At 43.1% G+C, this 13,368-nt stretch overlaps 1 protein-coding gene across 1 annotated transcript in view; it reads right to left on the reverse strand.

The window, feature by feature from the left end:
* The window catches only part of LOC134087921 (cadherin-4-like), a 325,999-nt gene extending 323,008 nt beyond the window's left edge, over positions 1-2,991 (reverse strand). The window contains exons 1-2 of the mRNA XM_062541767.1: positions 2,668-2,991; positions 512-623 (exon numbers count right to left, since the gene is read on the reverse strand). Of these exons, the coding sequence (XP_062397751.1) occupies positions 512-623; positions 2,668-2,724 (169 nt within the window). The 5' untranslated portion in view covers positions 2,725-2,991. The remainder of the gene's footprint in view (positions 1-511; positions 624-2,667) is intronic.
* Between the last annotated feature and the right edge of the window lie 10,377 nt (positions 2,992-13,368).

The raw sequence follows: 13,368 nt of genomic DNA on the forward strand, positions 1-13,368 counted from the left end.
TGCATGGGTGTGTGTGTGTGTGTGTGTGTGTGTGTGTGTGTGTGTGTGAGAGAGAGAGAGAGAGAGAGAGAGAGAGAGAGGGTGAGAGAGAGAAAGAGCATGTTTTTTGTTGCCTGTGTGTAGGCTACCCTCTCCCCGTGAACTCTCTGTCAATCTATGTGTATTTCCTACTATCACTTACTCACACACACACACACACACACACACACAAGCACACACACCTACTGTACACACAGATATCACACACTTCTCTCCCCGCGTGTGCTGCATCACTCCCAACTGAATATCTCGCTCTCCAATTTGCCTTCACCGTGCCAGGGTGCTCGGGCTCACTCTCGTCTCCTAAAGAGAAGAGACGACCTCCACGGCACAACGGCGGATTGAAGAAGCCGACTGCCAATTGTGCACATGCCCCTTTCACAGGGGCCTCCGACGCCTGCCTTTGACCACGCCGCTGTGAGACAGTGGGAGGGAGAAAGGCTTCGTTCGTTACAGGAAATGCGAGCCTTACCTTTGAGAATGCTCCGGCCTTGCAGTACATCCCTTGAAACGAGCAAGGTATAAAAACTTTGAGAAAATCCGGGCTGGCACGATGCTTTCAGTGGTAGGTCTCCCTTAGTCACCTACGAGAAAAAGAAAGAGGGACTCCATTGTAACATGTTCAGTCATAACGCACAGCCCTGAGATAGGAAAAAAAAACAAAGGAAAAACTGTATGTGTGATCTGAGAAATGTTGGAAACGAATGTGATTCACAACTCAGTGGGATACTTCTCAAGTTATGCTTGGGAGAGAACTCAAACATTTACTTTCAAAGGATAAATGAATGCACTGAAATTCATTATCGTGCTATTTCTCAATGCCTCAGTAGCCTGAAATGTGTCTATCTACTCTGAATGTATGAGAGATTTACAACAAAACCATAGTATTACAACTGAAGGGAGCAACATGATTTAGGGGAAACAAGTGTGTGTGCTGAGGCTGCTGTGTGTATGGAAAGGTGTGGCTGGTACTTCACAAAAGCCAAAGGTTCTTGTGTACATAGAAGATATGGCATTGAAATACACATGTTAGCATCGGAGAAGAAAAAAATGTAATAGAGATAACTATGAGTTGATTGACACATTGACAAAAGAAGCAAAAACAGAAAGAGAGAGAGAGAGAGAGAGAGAGAGAGAGACGCACATACCCTCAGGGACCAAGGTACATATCTACAGTATATCTATCTTTCGCGCACACATAGGCTCCACTACAGGTTTCCTTGTTGCAACACATTAAAACTGATTCTGTTTACATACTATGTCCATGTTCTTTTTGTTCTTTTGTTCGTTTGTAAACGCTGCTTGGCTTAGTGACACATGTTCAAAGGAATTTCCAGGCTGTGTGCAGAAGCTGATACACGTCAGTCACAAATTAAACTAACGCCGTTATTGTACAGAGGTAATAGTGGAGCTAGACTATGTCCACTCAGGGTATGGAAAAGTGCGAATTGAGATAAATGGCTGGTCCCAGATTACTTTGAAGCTGCACTCGACTCGATGAACCAGCCCTTCTTAGCCAACACTCAACACACCATGAGAGGGTATAAATATTCAAGATCTTCGTCAGATTCACTACACTAATGCCAACATTCGAATTGAAAGAATTTCAACACATACCAAATCAGGGAGGAGAAAACATGCATATGTGTGCCAAACATGACATAGTCTACCTCAAAAAGTGCAAAAATAATCATCTGTTGGCAAGTGTATGAACTCTGCATATGCAATACATTTCAGAAATGCATACCTATCAAATTCAATTGTTTTCTGTTCTGTCCTGTTTTGCTCTGCTCTAGTTGTGTTTTCAATTTTAGCTTAAGTCATTGTAATTAAACAGGCCTAACGATATAAACTAGGAAGCTAAAAATATAAAACAAACTCATAAGCGCCTATGGCATGATCCATGTCTTGCGGATAGCCCGCATCACATTAATCTAGGCAGTATCGGCTAGCTCATTCAAAGTGTGTCTCATTTGATGTTTTGTGATTCAGCCATCGACAGCGTGTCCAACCTGTTCATAAAATCCCAAAAAGTCAACTTTTATTGTCTAGTGCAGCCTCTAACAAATATCTACCCCTGCGGTAAAACTGTAGCCAAGGGTCTCCGCGGCATTTAACGACTGCGGTTCTGTGTGGGCTTTAAGGTACCATTATCGGGGTTGATAAGGCTTTGTAAACTGAAACGTTGAGGGAGCCGTTTCATGTTGTCACCGAATAAATTATTTGTGTTAGTCCGAACGTTTTATCTAATATTCTGCAAAACCCTCTATTCTGGCACAACTGCTAACACATCATTTCACCAAGCTTTCTCTCTGAAATGCCACTTATAATGTAGTTTAGGCAGAGAACGCGCGTTTTTACGAGGATTTAGTGAAGACGGGTATGGATACGGCAGTCTCTATTGGGGTAATCACGGAAATATACCCTTGATACAAAATAAGTATAATTTGCTGAATAGAAATAAAGATACCACAGAAAACCGAATGTCCGCCTCCAAAAGAATCTACAACAAGTGAACCATTTAACCAACAACCGCAGTCTGTCATCCGCACTATCTGCTACTTAAAAAATAGTTCACAGAATACCACGGCGCCACTTCCACGTTGTTTTAAAAATGTGTAATCTTACCCAAGATGAGTCCAGTAGGATGATTCCCATTAGTAAGATAACGAAGCCTGTTTTCATCCTTGCAAGCGAGCGGAGGCTGCTTGAAGTACTCTGATTCGGCCCCAATTCTTTGGAGAATGGTACAATTTCCCTGGTGCCTGCGCTAGGATGGTCCTTCTGTCGCCGGTTTGCGGTAGTAGGCTCGTCGGTTGTAGAAGACCGTCCTGACTCCGTGTGCTCTCAACTGCAGGTGAAATCGCTGTTCAGCTCAGCACCAAAGAGCCAGCGAGCGTCACCACAACCCCTCCTACCGCACAGCACCGGAGAATCCCACTTAAAGACACACAGTTTGACGGTAGTTGCCTTAGCAATCCGATTCCTTTCGCGATCCCGCTTGTGTCAACTCTGTCTGAGAAATGCAGCCCAGAATTGTGGCTTGATACTTCTGAATGTCTTCCCTTGATGAAATTACCACGGGAAAATTCGTTGCGCGCTCAGTGGTGAAACAGAGTTTCGAGGGTGAGCTCTCTTTACAGAATGAGAGACGAACGAACGGTAGACGAGAAAGAGAGAGAGAGAGAGCGAGAGAGAGAGAGAGGGAGACTGGTGGGAGGGAAAGAGGGAGAGCAACACACACAAAACCACAAAGCATTTAATGTTCATAAGAACAGAACTCGATCCCTAACCATGAGCAGAGTAATTTGTCTTGTCAGTTTGTGGTAAATTAAAAAATATATGTATTTCTCAATGGTTACCCTATTTTCTATATTAAAAAAATCAAATTACTTAGATGACAAATAAATGACCAGATTGAGACAAGAAAAGTCTCGTTAATGGTTGATATGGAATTGACCAGACTTGCATACATATGCACACATACACAGGGAAAAAGGTTGACAGAGAGAAAGACAGAGAGAGAGAGGGAGAGAGAGGGAGAGCGCACAGCAGACAGCCAGGAGCACCAGCACAAACTCAGTCTGAGCCAATCAATACCATCCAGGTCCTCTGAAAGAATGATTTATCTGACAGTCTATATTGAGATATATCTCAAACATGCATACACAATACCTAATGGCAAGAAGAGTGACACCGGGGGAGGCAAGAATTATTGCTGGGAGTCTTTAATAAACACTTTCAGAGATAATCCTCTGGCTCCTCGCATAAGAAATTATAGTTTCATTACCCGCAACCATCCGTCTCCTCGCTATCTGCACCCGCATGCAGACACTCCACCCTTAATGGTAAGGCAAGAGTGACGAAGAGGAAAGAGATGCCGTTCCTTATGCTGACACACACACACACACACACACACACACACACACAGAGAGAGAGAGAGAGAGAGGGAGGGGGGGCAAATACAGACAGAGCAAGAGATAGAGAGCGACTCATAAACACACACACACAGACACACAAAACTACAGACACATACAGAGAAAGAGAGAGAGAGCGAGAGAGAGATGCACACACACACACACACACACACACACACACACACACACACACACACACACACAAGGACACACATAGGGACACACACAGGGTAAGCACTTCCAGAGGGAATCACTTTGCTTTTCCTAAAATAATGATCATTTCATTAGTGCCTGGTGATTTGAATTCAAGCAGTATCTCTGGGCCTGCTCTCTGTGCAGCACACCTTGCTGGAGCTGACTGATTAGCCAGCCATGCTACACACACACACACACACACACACACACACACACACACACACACACACACACACACACACACACACACACACACACACACACACACACACACACACACACACACACGACACACACACACACACACACACACACACACACACACACACACACGACACGACTCCGCTCCTCAACCTCATTAATGCAAAACATCTCGGAGGGATAAAGCAGGTGGAAATGAGAGAAAAAGTCAGATTTATGATAAAGGAATGTGCATGCAGGAGGACCCTAAGTGGATAAGACTCAGTCTGCCTGCCGCTGCTCTCTGAGCGATTCTGAAAAGGGCAGGGCTGACCTGATGAAGTTCCAGACAGCTCTAAATATTTCATCCCAAAAACCGACAAACGCTGAAAAATTGAGCATCAAGCTTATAAAGAAAAGAAGACTAAACACTGGTTTTGGGTTTATCGATCATTCTGCCTATTTTCCTCACAGATTTGTGCTGTGGAGTGTATATACGGTCAACAAGTTGGCGTGCGTCCATCTCAAGGCCGGAGCGGAATTTTCAGTGGAAGTGACTGGCCATGAGTCCACGGAGTCCCATCTGCGAGCCGTTATTGTGCGCCGGCGGGCCTAGCCCTCGGCATCCTGTGTCACAGGCCACGACTGACACTGCAGGCGGAGGAGCTCAATGGCCGATGATGGATTCAGGACCTCGCCGCCTTCCCCTTGAACAATGACACAGGCCGAGGCAGGGGAAATTCCGGTGGCGGATCCCTCAAGGGCGGCCATTGTGTGATTGGCCTCTTTTGACACAGGCGAGAAAAAGAGTTGTCTGCAACTGTCAGATCAATGAAGTCATAAAGTTACACGGAAGCATGTCATGCCAAGGCTGAATTTTTGGAGCAAAATAAATAACGCTGCATCCGTTTCCCCCCGCGCTCGTGTGAGTATCGAACCTACAAGAATAAACATTATACTATGACTCAAATCTCTGGTGGCAATGCAATGATCCTTTGTTGACATTGTTGCCATTGTGTGCTGTGAAACCATTCAACAAAGCACAGTTTTTGACAGTGGGATCTACATCAATGCTTACAGTAAGAAGCAGATAGACTGAATTGTCATACTGGTATGCAGAACAGAAGATGTATATTTTGTGAACGATAAAGTTAGACAGATTGGACAACACACTCTGTTCCTCTCTCCACATACCCATCCATTCCCTGATAATCCCTGCTGGTTATATCCATTGGAAGCTTTGGGTGGTGGAGTGGGGGGGGTGGTTTACAGTCCACCTGCCTCCTGCACATCTCCCAGTCCATTTCATGTTCTGCTGGATCACGCGACACACATGTGCACAGGTGTGTGATGGGCAGATCCCTTTCATCTGTGAAGAAGGAAGGGCCCAAGATGGCTGTCAGAGAGATGGGGGCCAAAGGGCATCGCAGTGCCCCTGCTGAACGCACACTTGCACGGCACAGCCGACGAAGACGAAGACGAAGACGAAGATGAAGATGAAGACGGAGGGTGAGATGAGTGGTGCACCACCATCATGTGCTCCTCAGGGATGTTTGATCTGCGGATGATAAGACGTCCTCCGAAGAAGCCTGCAGACAGGAAGCAGGAGTCTGATGGCAATATCAGAGGAGGGTCCCTGCTGCTCCAAGTACCACTCTCAGGTAGATGTCTATGTCACTAGTAGTTACACCACCTGAGTCTCGCAAGCTAGCGTCATATGGTGGTCGAAAGAAACTGACAGCTTGAGAGCAAAGTTGCCTGACAACAGTGAGCAGGACTGTGGTTTAAAGAAATATGAAACCACTTTTTACATTTTTGATATAAATTTCAGTTCTTTGGAACGGTCTTTTATATAGCAAGGACAAGGAGGCATTTTTCCAAACTACATATTTTCTGTTCTTTCAAACATTGTCGTGTGCAACTGTGGCAGGCTATTTAGAGTACCACGAGCAGTTTCTTATGAAAGCATAAAGTATGAAAAAGAAATACCAAGTCTAGACATGACTGTCAGATTATTCTCTGAACTACAGTGTCTCTTTGCTCAAACCCTCAACATCAGGACAGTGCCCACATGGGCCCACTGTACTGCTACCAGTGACATCAACATGATCAATCTCATCTATAATTCAACTACAGTAACTAACGAGACCCTCATTTCACTCTCTATGGCACAATATTATGATATAATAATAATAATAATAATAATAATAATAATAATAATAATAATAACAATACTACTAATACTGTAATAATGATAATAATAAACATCATAATCATCAAAATAAACATAATAGTTGTGTTTTCTCTCAACAGACAAACTTACTTGACAAAAGTAGAAAAAGTACCTCGCAAACAGTGTGCATGTGTGTACTCTAAAAACACCAACTCACTTTACTTCACTCTAATATGTATTCTCCTCCCACTGCTCGGGATGGCTTCTCACCTATCAGTCTGTTTGATTTGGGTTTATTTATCTATTTCCTCTGATTTGGTTATGTGCTGCACAAATTTAAACAGACAGAAAATAACAAGAAAAAACATCTATTGATGGCATAAGGGAAAAGCCAGGGTCGGTGGCATACTTGCCAACGTTCTTTATTTGCCAGAAATACATGTACAAAAGTTTTCGGTTTTTTTAGTAGTACAAATCAAAGAAATCAACCAAGTGCAAAGGACAAAGAGTCGGGCAAAATGTACTGACTGAAATTGCACTGTTGAAACACTAAATACACCTTTAGGCGCTTCCACACACACATTCTTCATACATTTAAGGACCGTTCGTAATAATTTTACAGTCCCAGTTTTTACACTTCTCCATTTGGGATAATTGCATTGACAGGGAGCCACATTCTCTGAAGTTCTGCCGCTACCTTCACCAAGGTTAACCCAGCATGGGGTGCGGTGTCATTCGCCCGGTGGTGAGTAAGCGATTCCATTCAATTATCTAAGCGTTTGGCCAATAAAAATACCATCTGGGTGCTCAAAATAGATTAGTTTAAGGCTGTACTAAATTATTAAACCATTCCCAGTCAACGAGTCCCCGGTCCCCTTTTAAAGCCAAGGAGTTATGGGTCTCGGAGCAGCGCGGCAGATCGTGGAGGCTGACGTTCACGGCGCCAGGACACTTTAGCCCCCCAAGCTCTGCAGCAGTACTGTGGGACAAGAAGGGAGGGAATGGAACGGGGGGCAGTGGGGTAAAAGAGACCAAAGCAGACGTCTGCCTCTTATGCTCCCGCACGCTCCAGCCAAACGGGGGTTGCTAGGTCCACCGCAGATGAAATGGGAGGCCACCGGAAGTCCTCCCAGAGAGGCGAATTGGTCCCATGAGGCCAAGGTCTGCTCAGACTGACCAATCCCCTTAAATCTGGTAATAATGACTCCACTGGATGAAGAGGTTTGTAGAGCTGTAAATATTGATGGACTGGGCAATTTTCTCAACTTCAGTCAGAGTTTGGAAATGGCCAGGTTTCGACTAATGTGCCATTGTGATGCAGGAGAGAAACCTGCATCTGTTGTAGTCATCCTCTGAGCAGGCTAAGAGAACTGTGAAAAAAGCCATGAACATTGGATGGACAAAACTCAAAAACTTTACTCAAATCTCTACTTTTTCAGTTAAATAATTTACAAGCTAGTTTTTTGGGCAGCATTGGACACTACTAGGCGGCGGCTTAGGTACTGATCACTGCATGGTACACTCTGAAATTATAATGGCTACAAATTCACCAGGATGGGACAAGCTTTGAAAAATTAATGTTACACCTTTCTTGGCTGCTCACTAAGTACTGAACTCCTACAAGGTATGATAAGTCACTGGATTGCAAGAGCCAATGTCAGATTGGACAGGAAGGTATGCATAGCCCAAATTCTTAATGGTACTGTAATGTTCCTCTTCTTGCTCCCAAAGATGACAGACAACGCTTTCTCTTATAGCCGTTATTCAGGTCATGCATAACGTGCATATCAACTCCGACTGCCAGTCTAACTTCCCGGCTTCCTGCTTGCTCTGTTTTTATATCCCATAACTCCCTGTGTTCTTAAAGGTGTCTGCCCCCTAGTGCTGAACATCACAGGTACTAGCAAAATGCGTTTTTATTTCATCTTTAAAAGTATATGTTCGGGGATTTTTGCTTTTTATGCAGATAGGACAGTGAAGAGTGACAGGAAGCGAGAAGGAGAGAGAGATGGGGCGGGATTTGGAAATGGCCATGGGTCGAATTCAGAACTGGGTTCCTGTGGAACACCTGGAACTGTATACATGCTGTGTAGATGCTGTAGCCACTTGTACCATAGCGCCCCCCAACAAACATAACTATAAACTGATATAAACGCACACATTGTTCAAAACCTACCGACTGATGAATCAGCTGTTAAAAGAGCAGACTTCATCTCTGACATTCAATACGCAACAGACACAACAAGACATTAACCTACAGACAGCTGTCAGGAGTGCTCCTGGGGCCTGATTCAGGTTATTGCTGCAGGGGTAATTTAGTGCATGCATGTCCTACCTGCCAGACCATGTTTTATGGGGACCATTTAAATGTCCCTACAAGCATCATCAAGAAGGTGTGTTTATCAATATCCATATTAATTACCCAAAACATAACCTCTCAAACCCACAAACACAGGCATGCGCGCACAGACATACAAACACACACTCGCGCACAAACGCACACAGCGGGCTCAGGCTTTTAATGATTCACAAGCTTGTGAGAGGTTGAGTGGTAATGACTGGTTTTACTGTGGGTACTCAATCCAGCCAATTAATGAGGTCACATAAATTCTGGAGCCATTACATGCACAAACAAAACACAAATGCCAGCACACATGCAATGAAACACTCTACATGGAAAGAATGAATATACAGCCACAAGATGAACTTCTATATCAGTCTTTCTTTCGCTGCATGTGCTGTTACGGGCTGATTTGTGAGGTGCTTTTATGCAATATCATCATCATCAAGTCTATGTAAATTTGCTTTGTAAACTGTTTTTTTCAGTGAGTAAGACGTTATGAAGTGTGTTCCTTACCCACCCATTAAAAAGAATGTTGAACATAATCAAAACATTTTATTTTAAAACTATTCAGTGAGGTTTATGGAGGCACACTCCACTTCAATTATATGAGAAATAACATAAATGAACCAAGGAACCACATTTGATTAGCAACTCCGCTATAGTTGTGTCCAGCCATGTACAGTATGTTATAGGGAACTTGAAGTGTACCTTTTTGATTGTAACAACAATATGGATAGAGGCTAGCCTGGGTTTTCCCATACTGCCTTGCGTGGTGATTTCAATCCCGCTGCTAAGCCAGTCTGGAAACTAACGCCCAAATGTTCGCCTGATGTTGGCGAACCAATCACAGAACATCCGAGAAGTTTCCGTTGCCTTCTTGCGTCTATATTCGACGCCAAAGGATTTACGGCAGCCCTTAGCGTTGCATACGAACGAGTTGGGTGAGCTATGCGCATTTGATAGACATCCGTGGCGCCCAATGAACGGATCTGGGCATTTTTTCAAATACGAGAAAAGAACGTCTGGTTGCCAGACCACGTCTCATTTGAGAAGTGGGAGGCGTTAGCCAGGCTAGATAGAGGCTGTATGACAGCGATTTGTTTTGTTGTGTTTGTTGCGTGGACTGTTCACATTACACTAAAGGTGAGGCTTATTCCATTGGAGCTACTTTTAAAGTGATGGAAGTCTCGAAGAATGTTAAATACCAAATCATCAAGAGACAGTGATAAAAAGGATTTTTCTCTTTTCTCAAATGATAAGAATCATTTTTCATGGCGTTGGCGTAATGGAAATTATGAATAGGCAATTTCACCCTTGGGTTGAAATAGGGCAGGCTTGCATTCTTTTGTGTTGGGATTTTATTTTTCTCTCAGTGATTTTGAAGAGTGCTATTTGTAAACACACATTTGCCTTTCTTCTGGGTGTAGATGTCCAAACCTCTTTGACGGTGTCTGCTTAAGTGACTCTTCAAGTGAGCAAGCATGAACACTCATTTACATTCAGAGCCTTGTATTTTTCTCCTTCAGCTCTCCTAATTCAAACAGCTGAATTCAGTAGTTTGGCATTACTTATGTCACAAAGGTTGACCCCTATCTCATACTACCCCCCCTCTCCCAGAAATTTATATCGTCTGCAATTTGTGTTAAAAGTAGTGGAACGCATACACTTCACATCTATGTTTAGATTGAATACGAACACAACATGTAGGTTACACAAAGAAAAACACATGGATCAACACAATGTTGCGTCACAGAGACAGAGAGTCAGATAAATGGATTAATTTACATTTTACTCTTGCTTACATCTTCTTGCTTATGGTGTACATTTACAGTCACATACAGAAACATGAACTATGAGTGACAAGTCCATTCCCACGCTAAGGCTCTGGGAAGCTATGATAGGCTGACCTCTGTATAGATGTGATGTTTCCATTTCAGTAGAGCTTGGACCACATTATGTTTGTATTGTGCTTTTGCTTGACTGTGTGTAGAGTGTTTAGACGGTCTCCTCAAATGCCCTCAGGCTACAAATAATACGAATATGTTGGTCAATGCAATCAATCACAGTCCATTACCCTTATAACAGCCATTGGACAAAATGGAATATGCATTGAGCTGATTCTTACACAGTGACCTTTCAATTGTTAACGTAGTTTCACAGATTAAACATAAATTGAACTAGATGGCCTTTATTCCCATTTGAAACAACAGGTAATACCAGGAAACAATGCTTACAAAGCCTATAGTGGCTAAGACTTACATTGGCAGAATCAGTTTAATTTCTCATTGAATTTCATAATGTCATGTCACACAAATTGTTTATGCTTAATATGTCACAGTCTCAAATGATTATACAACAAAATAATATCTGTTCCATCAGTATCCAGGAGACAGAGACAGAGAGGCAAGAGAAATAACTAGCAGTGCTGTGCATGAACCTGTTGATGTAATGTGGGTCTGGTCATTACAAAATCATGAGCTCGCAAATGAAACCTTCTAGTAGATTCCATATTGAGCCAACATGGACACAGAAGCCATGCGTGTGTGTGTGTGCGTGTGCGTGTATGTATGTGCATGTGTGTGTGTGTGTGTGTGTGTGTGTGTGTGTGCGTGTGTGTGTGTGAGTGTGGACACCGTATGGAAGTTCATTTGAGACATCAAATGAATGTGAGTGGAGGGTGAGGGTTGTGTTTGTAAAGGCCTAAGGGCAGGACCGAAGCCAAGGCTGAGGACGTGGAAATGAATGCCAATACATTTCACATCCCTTCCATACGCTGTAATCACATGTTCACATGCTTCAGCTGTGTGTGTGCCGCTCCTGTTCCTTCTGAACAAGTAGACCATCAAACACTTTTGATCAAATGGCAGAAAATGACCAGTGAAAGTTACAGCTCCTTCAAGCACATAATTATATTATTTACTGTAATCACCTTGTTATAAGGAAATCAAGGTGCACATATGCGCAGTGCTTGAAGTGGGAAAAAATAAGTGCAGGAACTCTAATTTTCCGACATTTAACATTTGTGCGGTGAAAAAAAAAACAGTTTTTAGGATGTGTTGGTTCAAAAGCTATTTTAATTTAATCATTCTTTCAAGCAATAACCTAGGCCTAGGCTACTTTTTTCTAATTCACAAATGGAATACTGAAAAACCATTAAAACAACATGAACCAGACCAGTGTGATAGCCTACTTAGGCCTAACAGACTGGGCTAAAGGCCCTAGAACCTTAAAGAAACCTTTGGGCTAAAGGCCCAGTTGAAAAAAACTGTGAAATTGGCTGTAGCCTACTTGTTACATTGATTTAATTAACAATATTAACAACTGGCCAAGAACAGAGATTCAAGATCAAAAGTCAGAACAAGAGAGTAAAGTGACTGTAAGTGTTCTTTCTATTGCTATTTTGGGTCCTGAAATGGCAGCATCTGCCATGGCTGTACAGTATGACAAACACGGGGTCTGAATACAACTTCTGATATGAAAAATAAATTATTTTGAAGTGGGGGAAATGGGGAGGTATAAAAAAATGCAGAAATTTGATGTGATTTAAAAGAAATACTTTCTCGTGATTACCGCTATAACAGAGACATTCTATACGCCATTGGAATCAGTAGGATCTCCTGTTTATTTTGATATGTAGTTTGCCATAGGGCAGTTACGAAATCGTGAAATATTTCAGAGAAGAATGGGTATGACGCAAAACTGAATGTGACATTCATTTTTGTATGTAACTGTAATTTCCAACGCTAATTATCTCGCGAACCGTTCATCATAGAAACTAGCGGCTAACGCCATTGGAAAGGTCAGGTTCTGCAGTTTCATATGATATGCCTGTTACTTCTGTGCGAGAAATTCTTCGCGCAGCAATATGACCGAGAAGAATGGGTGCGGCCGCGGTCGAATGGTGCGTCTCTCGAAGAAGGCAGAGAGGGTCGGCCGGTGGTCCGATGGTAATTTCTCACAGGTAGGCTACAGGGCCGTGACCCATAGATTGATAGGGATAGGGCACTGGCGTAGCTCGTGGGTAATGTAGTCTTTCATCGGTCTTGTGATATTGTCTATTCTCGGGCCACTGTCGCTGCGTCGGATCAGTTTCAGTAAGTACCGGAACGCAGCAAAAAGTGGCGGAACCCAAAAGACGAAAATACAGAAGTTCCGGAACTGCGTTCCGCTGCGTTCCGGCCCACTTCAAGCACTGCATATGCGGGATTAGGCAAAAGTTTAAGCACAGCGAAAAACATGTCAAGAGATTTAGCCCCTTACGTGTTAATACAAAGACTGTAAGAATAAAAAGCCTTCAGGTATGACCCAAGACACCCCTCCAAATATATGCTGTTCCTTTAAGAATATATACAGTATCGTCTCCATCCTCTGAGTGTGTAAGCTCATTTTGGCATCTTTGTCGTAACCTTATGATTTTTTCTTTCTGCAAGGCCTTTTGAAGACTGTCTCTGAGGAGATGTCTCCCCCTTGCACTCAATGCTTCAAAGGAACTTTACAAACATTGACAAAGGGTCTGCGTA

Source organism: Sardina pilchardus, chromosome 7 (genome assembly GCF_963854185.1).
Source record: "Sardina pilchardus chromosome 7, fSarPil1.1, whole genome shotgun sequence".
Lineage (NCBI taxonomy): Eukaryota > Metazoa > Chordata > Actinopteri > Clupeiformes > Clupeidae > Sardina > Sardina pilchardus.